At 39.7% G+C, this 12,307-nt stretch overlaps 1 protein-coding gene across 4 annotated transcripts in view; it reads right to left on the bottom strand.

Annotated features, from left to right (window-relative positions):
- Positions 1–4,236: 4,236 nt before the first annotated feature.
- Positions 4,237–12,307, bottom strand: part of KIF16B (kinesin family member 16B) — a 261,851-nt gene continuing 253,780 nt past the window's right edge. For 2 of the 4 annotated variants that reach the window (XM_090051109.1, XM_090051128.1), the window contains one exon: positions 4,237–5,622. In XM_090051109.1, coding sequence (XP_089907235.1) covers positions 5,464–5,622 — 159 coding nt within the window. In that variant the 3' untranslated portion in view covers positions 4,237–5,463. The remainder of the gene's footprint in view (positions 5,623–12,307) is intronic. The other 2 variants (XM_090051118.1, XM_090051157.1) reach the window with 1 other exon arrangement.

Raw genomic sequence — 12,307 nt, 5'->3', positions numbered from 1 at the left:
TCCTTCCCTCTACCACCAAATTTCTGGGTCTGTGGCAAGCCCCACTGCTGAAACACGCATCAAATCAAGTTGGCATACAGGGTTGGCCCTTGGCTGGTGCATGGGGTCCAACTCCCTATGCTGGTTCTGAAGCCATGTGCTATTTTCAAAATAAAAGTGATGGATCCATGAACTGCCTGCACCAGGTCAGCACCAGCATCCGGCCTGCAGCCCCCACCTCCAGTGCCCCACCCCTTAGTTAGTTACCTGTACATCTTTTTTTTTTTCCTTCTTGAGGTTTAAAAAATTGGGTGCCTGTACACCAATGACAGATGCATGGAGAACAAGCAGGAGGAGTTAGCTCTTCTGCTCTCTAGTGGGCAATATGACCTGGTAGGGATCACAGAGACCTGGTGGGACTCCATGTATGATTGGAGCATAGCTGTAGAGGGCTATACCCTGCACAGAAGGGACTGAGCAGGGAGAAAAGGCGGACGTCTTGCTGTGTGACGGAGCAGTACACCTCTCTGGAGGCTGACATTGGCTTCAAAGATAAGCAGCTTTAAACCCTCTGGGTCAAGCTTTAGGGGGAGCGAGGTGAGAGAGACCCAACTGTGGGGATTTACCAGACGCCACCAAACCAGGGGGAAAAGCTTGATCTGGAGTTCTCTCAAGAACTGAGAGGCTGCATGTGCAAGGGACTCGGTTGTCATGGGCAACTTCAATTACCCAGACATAGATTGGGAGTAACACTTGACTAGGTCAGATCAGTCATGTAGCTTCTTAACTGTAATCAAAGAGCTCTTTCTGACCAAGGAAGTACAGGGACCAACCAGAGGTACCACACTCCTGTACTTGGTCTTGGCCAAAGGAGATGATCTGATGTGTGACTTGCCTAGGCTCATCAGGTTCACTGTCCGCCACAAGGTTGACAAATCAACTAGCAGGATTGAGGTCCTGGATTTCAAAAATGCTGACTTCAACAGGCTCAGGGCATTAGTAGGTGAGGTGATGTGGGACCAGGGACAGAAGGCAAATGCGGTGCATGAAGAGTGGTCATTCCTCAAGGACAGTCGTTGAAGCACAAAAGAAAACTGCTCCCATGAAGAGGAAAGGTAGCAGAAGGGCTGGCAAGCCCTCCTGGCTCAATAGGGATGTCCAGGTCCTCTTGAAAAAGAAAGAGGCATACACACAGTGGAAGCTAGGGACAGTCCTCAAGGAGGACTATACAATAGTGGTCTGCACTTGTAGGGAAATGATTAGGAAAGCTGGAAAGCTAAGGCGGCAACTGAGTTTGAGTTATTCAAGGGAATCAGGATAATAATAATTCCTTCTTTAGGTATATGGGGAGCAGCAGAAAAACAAATGGAAGTGTGGGGCCCCTGCTTAACACCTTGGGACAGTTGGTAACAGACACTCAGGAAAAAACTGAACTCCTGAATGCCCAATTTGCTTTGGTATTTCACCAAACCAAGGGGAAAGACAAGTGGGATAAGGATCACAGGGGGCACGGTGCGAATGTCAGCTTACCCACTGTGGATGTTGAGCTGGTGCAAAGCCAACTAGAAAAGCTAGACACTTAGAAGTTAGCAGGACCAGACAGACTTCACCTGAGAGTGCTGATGGAGTTGGCTGAGGTCATTGCGGAACCCCTGGCAAAACTCTTTAAAAAATCGTGGCACACAGCGGAGATCCCTGAGGATTGGAAGAGGGCCAACATTGTGCCCATCTTCAAGAAGAGGAAGAGGGAGGACCCAGGCAACTATAGGCCAATCAGCTTAACCTCCATCCCAGGGAAAATCCTGGAAAAACTCATTAAAGAATCTATGTGCGATACGTTCAGTGAGGGTAAGATTCTGAATGACAGCCAGCATGGCTTCATCGCAGGTAGATCTTGTCTTACCAATCTCATCTCCTTCTTCGAACAGGTCTCTTGCCACCTGGACATGGGAGAGAAGGTTGGCATTATGCACCTAGACTTCCCAAAGGCTTTTGACCTAGTATCCCATGATATCCTTGTGGAAAAATTTGAAGATTGTGGGCTTAACTGCTCAACAGTTCAGTGGGTGGAAAACTGGCTGCAGGGTAGGACCCAGAGAGTTCTCATGAATGGATCTGTGTCGTCCTGGTGAGAAGCAGCCAGTGGTATCCCTCAGGGATCTGTGCTTGGACTGCTGCTTTTCAACATCTTTATCAATGATTTGGATGTGGGGGTGAAAAGCTCCCTGGCCAAGTTTGTGGACAACACCAAGTTATGGGGAAGCGTGGTCATGCCAAAAGATAGGTTGCAGATACAGGTGGACCTGGACAGGCTGGAGAGTTGGGTGGACCAAAACCAGATAAAGTTCAACACTCAGAAATGTAAGGTGCTCCATCTGGGGGCAAACAATCCCCATCATACTTACAGGCTTGGTGGCGACAGTTTGACTTGCACCGTGGCCTAAAAGGGACCTACGGGTAGGGATCGACCATCATGTGAATGAGCCGGCAGTGCAATGCCGTGGTCAGGAGTGCAAACAACAGTCTGGCATGCATTAGTCACTGCATCTCATGCAAAATTAAGGAAGTGATACTTCCACTGTACTCCGCACTTAAGACTGCAGCTGGAGTACTGCGTCCAGTTCTGTGCGCCACACTTCAACAAGGATGTGGAAAAACTTGAGAAGGTCCAGAAGAGAGCTGCCTGTATAATCAGGGACTTGCAAGACAAGCCATATGAGGTGAGGCTGAGGGACTTCAGACTCTTCAACCTACATAAGAGAAGGCTGAGAGGGGACTTGGTAGTGGCTTACTGCTACATCAGGGGAAATCATCAAGAACTCAGTGAACAGCTGTTCACCAGGGCACCCCTGGGGAAGACCAGGAGCAATGGATACAAACTCCTAGAAGGCTGCTTCAGGCTCAGTTCCAGGAAAACCCCTTCACAGTCAGAGTGTCCCAACTGTGGAATAAACTGCCTCCAATGGTGGTGCAGTCACCTACCCTGGAAATCTTTAAAAGGAGACTGGACATTCACTTTGATGGGGTCACTTGACCCCAGTTGTCTTTTCCTGCCTAGTGCAGGGGGACTGGATCCAATGATCTACAAGGTCCCTTCCAACTGATAACAATCTATGAATCTATATATGGGGTTGTACTATATACAACAAATATGGTATCTTTTAAATACACATCGGCTTTAGATTCAAATGATGGAGAATCTACCATATCCTTAGATATATTTTTCTAATACCAATTACCTTCCCTGATGAAAAAAACTGTAGGTTTGAGGTGATCTGGCTTCAGCTTCTAACCACTAACTTCACTATCTTCTCAATAAAACATTTTAATAATTCATAACTCATGACTATTTGAAATTAAAATGATCCAATCTGCTGATAACAACAATAACAACGTTTTTCTGAACTGGCGTTCAGACTGCCCTACTCCAGTTACTCCTACCTCCTTGCTACACTGCCATAATTCAAACCTGTTTTTAGTGTTCTCAAAATCAAAAATGATGCGAAGCATGTGACATGCCTCTCAGTCACATGCCTAATCTTGTAGGCATATATTTTATGTGGGGTACATTACAACTTTACTTGGAAGGCTTGACAAGTAGCTCTTTATTGCTTTTTATGGGAAAGCACTCAGCTGAACCTAAACACCATAGGTAGTCTATGTGGTAAATTTGCAGAAACTGGTTTAACACAGCAAATAAAAATGATTCTTTGGTATACTGGTTCCTTTCATTTAAGAAGTATGCAAGAAATTATGCTCCTTAGATTGGCATTTAAAACCTCTTTGTTTAACTTCTCCAGCAGTAATTATCTATATAAAAGATCTAACTGCAGAGAGGAAAAAAAGCAGAACTTCCTTCTTTTACAACGAGCTGTATGGTAAAATGTTCACAAGTGGCTTATAACCTAGGTCCCAATTTCAGAAGTGATTTAGAAGCTTAAGTGTCTAAATTAGGTTAGAATTTTAAAAGGTACTTTGATTCCTAATGCCCACTGACATACACACAAACATGCATTAAAAAATCTAGCCCTGTATCATTTTTAGCAATAAATGCAGGTGTTGTTGAAAATTTTACTTAAAAGGTATCTATTCTGTAATCAGAATATCCATTAAAAGATAAACAGAATTATTTTAATAAGGTCTATTTATTTGCATTTGTTTAGGCTGGAGTGTTCACTTAGGCATAGTCTTGATGACTCAATATAAATATTTTAACTACTTCAGTATTTTAACTATTTAAATTTATGGTTTACCATAGTAACATCTTCATTATTTACATTGCTTATTTACATATTGCCAACTCTGTCAGGTTAGATTTAAAAGGTATGGTTATTTTACATATTGACCAATTTAACTAATACAACTTTAGGTTGATGGACACTCAAGCTTCAGTTCTAATTGTATAAGTATAAAGAGTAAAGACACCAGCAGTTTTATGATACATTTTAATAAGTGAAATTATTTGATTTCACTTTTTATACAACTGTTATATGTAACATGTATATGTACCATTCCAGTTGCAATGTTTTTGATCTATGTAATACAAAATGAAACCTATACTTTATATACATGTGCAATTCTGAACAAGTCCTGAGTAATTTGAAAGCAGTATTAGTAAAACCTTGTATCTGTGCAACTAAAATTCAGGTAAGATAGAATTCCACTACAGCAAAGAAATCACCTTTAAAAATATACAGCATTTTGCATTAGGTTTGTGCATCACTGTGAGCTCAGAACAGTGCACAGTATACAGTTACATTCCACATCACTAGAATATGTGAAAATGCTGACCTCATTCTTGAATTACTATTGCTGCTGCTTTTTTTTAAATGAATGGTAAGTGATTCATTCTGCTTCTGTATAATCAAGTGTGGAAGACTTTTACAGGGTTGAAGTTAAAGTCCTCTGCAGTACATATTTTGTAAACATTCAACTCATAGGTCCTTTAAATCTTAGGAAAAAAATGATAAAGCCAAATAGTTAATCTGTGTTTCCCTTGGACAAATAAATAACAACAGAATGTAAGGATCAACTCAAATGCCACAATATGCAATGGAAAAAAGAAAAAGAAAATAAAAGATGAAACAGTTTGGATAGAATCTGAAAAGAAACTGAATGCTACAAAAACTGCCCTCAGGAATCAGGCGATAATCTTGCACTACCGTAATGAATTGTCTGAGCAAACGTAAAGGACAAACTTCCAAACATGGCATGAGAATTAGAATTTTTGTATGTCATTACTTGAGCAAGTAGCAGTAACAAATGTTTGCATAACCCATGCCAAGAAAAGGCAGGCACTAAAGATGAGAACTGTTAAAGGATGAGGGTTAGCTTTGTTGCATATCCGTTTTTAACTGGCAAAGTTTCTGATGGAACATTTCTAGGCAGGGAAACTATTTTTTTATTTGCATTTTTCTCACAGCACATAATGAAAGGCACCAGTTTGGATTTTGCTCTGCTGATAAAGAATCCTTGGCACCACAGTTAGCCGGTCCCATGACTGCTGTAGTCAAACACTCCTTTCTTGAAGAAGGGCGAGAATTCACAGATGGTGTGTTTTGACAGGGTGAGTCCCACTTTATCAATGTGTAATGGAGAGGATGGAGACTTGAGCATTGCAGAGAAAAAGTTTCTGAGGTAATTCTGTGGAAAGAAAACCACAAGGTCATAATGTTTTCAATAATTATTTTGCACCCTATTCAGCAACTGCTTTGAAAAGCTGATTAAAATATAACGTAACAGAAGAGAGAATCTCAACTGGACTTTCCAAAGGTCAGTAATCAACAACATTCAATCCTGTACCCATAAACTTGTGTCTGAAATGTGTGTGTTATGATCAGGCGATACAAAGGAAATGTATGGTATCTTTTTCCCAAACTTGATGAATATTTAACTCTACTCCTATAATAATACTTGCTGACAAGAATGGGCTCCCAATATTCTGAAAGCAGATGCCCAAAATTACCAATACCAAATTCTGCAACAGGTATACACAGTAGACAAACTCTGTAGGAATTTCACTGAATATGGCTGAAAAGGAACTTCATAAATCTTCTACTCCTCTGAGCTCTATGGTCATTCAACTGAAAGGGACATTTTGATCAGGATCAACTGCAAAAATGGCATATATTTCTTATGTTGCTGTACAGATGATGCCTTCCCAATGTGGTACACAAACTGCTAAAAGAAAATACAGAACGCAAGAAACATCCAAGAAGGTAACGACCAATTGCTGTGCTTATTATGTCCATTTCTATCTTAGAAAACGACGACTGGTGAACAGTAACGATATAAATAAAGGATTTTTACAAAACCAATGCTGTTTCCTTTAAGTATGGTTTTGTTGGGATCATTATGAATATTTCTTATGAATTAACAGTGTTTGCAACATTTGAATTGCTTCTGCATGAATGAAAGGTGGAAGACAAAATATATACAAAATATATATTAAGGCTATTAACCCAATTTAGGGGTTTAAGTTTGACCCATCTGGCTTACAGAGACACAAGGCTGCAGCTTGTTTATTAAAGCAGAGAATTTAACAACAGAGTAGGCTTGGGAGCTAGATAACTGAACTCAGTTGCCTCAATGATTACTCCAATGGATCAACAATGACTTTGGTCAGAAGGCCAATCTACCCTCAGAGGACTAGGCATTGTGGGATGCTTTTCCTGAAGCTCCTGTTTTTTCTCAGAAGTTCAAAAGAATTGGAATCTCTTCAGTCTGTGCTTTCCATTGACAAGCCTTTTACACATGTACCAACTCAACTTCAACGGTTCCTGTCTCACCACAAAAAACACTACTCTTACAAAATAAAACAGGAAGTACATCTATTCTGAATTCTCGGAACTGATCCTTTTCCAAGCTTAACTACACAGCATTGCTTTAAAAATAGTATTGGTTAGGCTGAGGTTCAGGCCTACAAGCAAGACACATACTACAGCAACTAAAAAAAAAAAAAAGACGCCGTGTAAGATGCTAGAAGGAAAACTGTATCTACAGTAAAAGGCTAAAGTCTTCTGCTCTGTTGCAGACTGGATAAAAGGGATAACCCTAGACAATACACACTAATCATGCATTATGGGGAAATACATATTTCCTACAATAGTACAATACTGCATGAGGAATGTGCAGTTTAGTTTGTTCAGTGCAACATCCAGCTTTAAACTATCAATTTTAGGAAACTCTAAATAAAATCTATGGTACCTGCTCTTCTTAAGAATTTCTCCATAATAAAACATCCTTTTTATCTAGATAAGAAATGAGCTGTATTAATGTTAAAGAAACCAAGACTCAAAAAAACCAGAATAATGAAAAAGCAGCTGGCACATAAACTATTCTCTTGGCAGGACTGGTGGGTTTTCTTTTTTATTCAAATCTCCCACAGGTTGTATTAGTGTTCAGAAAAAAAAAAAAGTCATTATGAAAATGCCTTCAAGATAAATTCCAACAGCCTAAGAGGTAATTTAAAGCAGGCAACAGATGTAGTGTCAACATTTGTCATAATTAGTTCACAAAGTAGGGCCCTTAAAAAAATTCCAACCCAGTAAAGCCTGAAGGAGGAATATCAAGAAAATAAAGTAAAACCAAGTTCACTGCTTGCATTTTAGTACCATGCTGAAAAGTTACTGCAGTCATTCCCCTTTACAGGGACTGAAACTCATAGAAGTACATACATTTGTAGTCACAGTCATTAAAAAACAAACTGCATTTACCTTGGTCGGTGCGAGCTAGATGACTGACTGCCAGACTTACCTGTAAATACATTATTTTTGGTTTAAGCCAGGGAATTGTAATAGTGCTACACAAATATCCTTGAATCAGGTATATATATTTGTGTGAAATGAAACTATAGTGACTATAATTTTTTTCCACATCCGTACAGGGATTGCTATATGAATACAAGAGAGAGTTGGAAAACAGAAACCAACATTGCCCTCCCACTATTTTTTTGACAGAATCTGATTTTGAATGGAGATTTCCAGCAGTTTCCACTGCACACCTCATATTGCATGTTAACATCCCAATCAATGGCCACTATGGCCAGAAATACAATTTAAATCCCATCTCTACTTATGTGCCTGTCTGCAGTGCTGCTGCTGCACCACGGTATGAAGGTGTTGTGTCTTTCACACTTAAGATGCTGTTGCTTTAGTACAATTAAAACATCTCTGCCCAGATATAAAATTGAAGATTCCATAGTACAGTGAAACATGTTTTGATGTCCCCCATTACATGTGAATTAAGGCCAACTATGTTGCCATTAGGTCCCAGTCACCATGGTATACCCCAAGTGTATAATGCACATGATTAAAGAATATCTATTCTAGTCTTGTAAGGTTAGCTTTGAATATTCAAAACATTTGACTACTACAAATATTCATGGTGTGTTTTTATTACTTGTTTTATTTGTTAGGCCACTAAATACTTTTAAAACAGTAAAGATTACAATATTTATTTGTTCTGACTTATTTAGTTTAGTAATCAGTTGTCTTCAACATACACCTATGCACTCATAAGTCACTTATGCATTCGTAAGTCACAAAAATTATAGCCACTGTAGCTTCATTTCACAAAAATAGATACACCTGATGGAGGAATATTTGTGTAATACCATTCGAATTACCTGTGAGAGTTCAAACTTTTATATTCTAGGTTCACAAAATCATCTTAATTCTAGGTGTTTAAATGCTAGGTGATAGCATGAGATCTTGGCATTGTAACCAGGGCATCTTCTTTATTTTTACACTTTTAAATATATACTAGCCAACTGCCTGGGGGGCTGGGATGAAGTGCTGCCACCTAATGCCCCATGCTGCCGCTGTTCTGCCTCTTGCAGAACCCTCTGTCTCAATCATGGCGGCACTCCCCCATACTTGGAGCAGTCTGGTTGGCTGTTTCTGTCAGCCAATCAGAGTGCGAATAAAGCATTACAGACAGACAGACAGACAGACAGACTTAGGCTTTTACAACATTAGAATAATCAATCATTTGGTCTAAACACACACTCAGGAAGATTGGACATTATTTCATAAAGGAACTTTATGACTAAGTACAAAAAAGTTTAAGGTACTTTTTAAATACTCTTTGTTTAATGTACATTACAAGTCTGTGCTAATAATTTCAGAGGTGATAATTCAGAACTTTCAGGTTGTCCTACCCTGTCACAGCCTGAGACTGACTAATTTGAAATCTGTATTGTGTGACCTATCTGTACTTAGGCCTCAGAGCTTTAACCTTACATTGCAAGCACTTCTAGGGGACAAACAGTTGAGAAAGCTTTTGTAAGACTGAAACTTTCTCGTTTATGAACAGGGTTGAGCAGTTTTCCTTCAATTTTAATTAGCTGAATGGTGCAATGGTAACCATTTAAAAAGTTATTAAAAATTATTAATATTTTAATAGGTTCACTTCTTTAACTGTAGACCAGTGTTCATCTTGTGTGCAATACATCAGCAGAGCAATGTCATTCTAATGATTTTTTGCACTGTTTCTCTGTGTGGAGACCTCATATTTTTATATATTTTAACATAAATCCATAACTTAATTTAAAGTTATTAAAATAAAGAAAGCTTTCTGGAATCTATAAGGGTTCTTATTATCTTTTCGGTTGTGACATATTATCAGGGAATATAGCTCAATGACGTTCTCATAATATATTATAAATGGTGACAGCCTCAGAGACCAATATCTGAGCTTAAGAAGAGCAAGATTTTTCATTAAACTCTGTACTGTTTCAAAACTTACCAACTATAGTACTTAGAGAAGGTGAAAGAAACTTCCAGCCAAATTGGCTTGAGAGCTGCAGGGTCCTTCTCACTCTTGCTAGCCATTTTTAAATAGGCTTTCTAGTATAATTTGGAATTCCTTAAAACCTCACAACCACTAATAAATATAGCATGCACCTGTATTTAAAGGTGCCAAAAGAGCTTTGAGGCTATTAATAAGTAATGTATTGGAGGACCCCAGGGATGCAAGAGGCAGTGGAGGAGGCATGTTAACAAACTAACCCGTGGTTAAACAGAATTCTTGTTCCGCTCATCTGAAAAAAGTCAATGAACCATCATTTAATGCAAGTGCCAGTGGTGCTCAGAACAGGATCATGTATGTGATCTCTTGACATGAGCGTTATATCTTTCAATGGCAAGATATAAATCAAATCTTAGTTTGAACTATTCATGGCAAGTTATATATCAAATCTTAGTTTGAACTATTCATACAACACAACATATAAAGGTATCTTGTCTTCTACAGGAAAGATAAAAATGTACTCGAAAAAGGGACAAACTGAAGTCCTCTCTCATTCTGAGTAACATATGACTCTGCAACTTGTCCCTGCTGGTTTTAGTGGGAGTACTCTCAACATTACAGCATTCCTATGTAGAAGCAAAGGCTATGGGAGTGTAACCTGCAATGAGCATACATCAAGAATAGAGAAGGCCACAGAAGCTTTTAAGCTATGACAATAAAAGGCAGATTTCTTACACGATGCTTCTTTCAGTTGTAAAGGCATTCAACATAACTGAGGAAATCAGAATCCATTAACTAGTTTATTATCAAACTTGTCCAAGGCACGTAACTTCTGCCTTCCAGATGTTGTTCTTACCATTTAATTTAAAGCAAAACCAAAAACATTGAACTTCCTTCTCCTTCCTTCCCAAAGACATCCTGAAGAGAAAGATGGCATTTAGAAATGAAGACATATATTAATACATACTCTAGGGATGTGTTGAGAAGGAAAGTTTTGTCTTCTATAAATGGCTCACAGGTAAGAAACAGTCCCCTCTGGAGACACTGCATTTGTTAAGTGCATATCTAAAAGTGGTCCCATAAAATGAGTCATAGAGATAAAGGTTTCACTGCTTTTCTCAAGAACTGAAGTCTGAAACACTTAGCTAATTTGGCTTCTTCTCTTGGCCTTCCATCCTTGCACATGAGCAGAAGTGAGAAGAAAGAAACACTCAGCAAACAGATGGTCCCAGATGGCACAGCCACTGGTATTGTGGAGAGATGAATGGAGAAAGTAACCATAAAGAAGAATGGAGCTAAAAGGTTGCCAAGTGATTTAATTCTGAATCAAGACACTAGCTATTCCTTAGGCAAATATAACATAAAAATGTCTCTGGGTCACATATGGAAAGTGACAGTGGGAAAGCAGTAAGAATTACTAAGCCCCCCCATGTGTTACATGCATTTAACAATTACCTGGCTAACTGTTCATTTAATTTAGACTGGCTACATGTGCAAATTAACTACAGTGCCTTAAAAAGGTCCAATCAGCTAAAAAGTTATGGCTGGAAAATGTGTGGTTTCTATCCAGCTTTAATTTGCATGTGCAGCCCATGGCAGCACTGTCAGCTGGGGGAAGGCCTCATGTGCACCCCTGAGCCTGGGACCTCCCAGCTGATGCTGGCTCCCAGCCATGGGAACACATGCTCCCTCAGCTGGAAGCCCCATCAGCTGACAGGGCTCCAAGCTGCTGGGGCAGCCCATTTCCCAATGTACTTTTCACCAGCGCAGTAAGGCATGATGAAATATGATTTGCGATCCTACGATCACACATCCTGCCATGCATCTGATGGCATGGCAGGAGAAGCAATTGTGTGGATTGCACATTAGATCCCATTGTGCCTTTATCTGCATGTGCAGAAAGGTCCTAGGAGTCACTGCGGGTGAGTTAGAATTATTGATTTGAGTGAGACTTGAGGGGTGAGGTCTTCTAGATGCCATGAAGCCTTAATGATATGGAAGTGACTCCTTGTGTGATCTCCAGTGTACCCCTAAACACTCTGGTGCTATGCAGCATAAAAGAAGATTCATTCTCATTTCAGAGAATTTCCAATACAGTATAAAGACAGAAGATCTAGGCTAAATTATGGAAAAGTGGACATGTCTACACATGCACTATAATGCACAGTAGCCTATTACTGCACATTAGAGTGTCACAGCAAAACCCATGCTATTACACTAATGCACAGTAAAATTAGGCTACTGCACACTGAAAGTTACTAAGAAAAAGCATTCACTTTCACTACTGCGCATTAAGGCAACCTAATGCTCATTTAATTCATACCTCACATTAGAGGTACTGAATTTAATGCGCAGTAGCAAAGGCGCATTAATGAATGTGTTTCTTGATGCAGTCGTTTCATAGCTAAATAGCACAGGGTAGGTGAGATAAACTAGTCTACGGAGCAGATGGCAGATAGCCAGGAGACAGAAAAAAGGTGGAAGAATTCCAGGGTGCAAAGAGAGTGGTGGAAGGCGAGAGAAGCCATATGCTCTGACTACCATCCCCACTCCACCTGCCTAAGACTTAGAAAGTCCT

This window comes from Crocodylus siamensis, chromosome 1 (genome assembly GCF_052110815.1).
Source record: "Crocodylus siamensis isolate JL-2025a chromosome 1, ASM5211081v1, whole genome shotgun sequence".
NCBI classification, from domain to species: domain Eukaryota; kingdom Metazoa; phylum Chordata; order Crocodylia; family Crocodylidae; genus Crocodylus; species Crocodylus siamensis.
The sequence above is the reverse complement of the archived record's forward strand: the minus strand, read 5'-3'. Positions and strand labels throughout refer to the sequence as shown.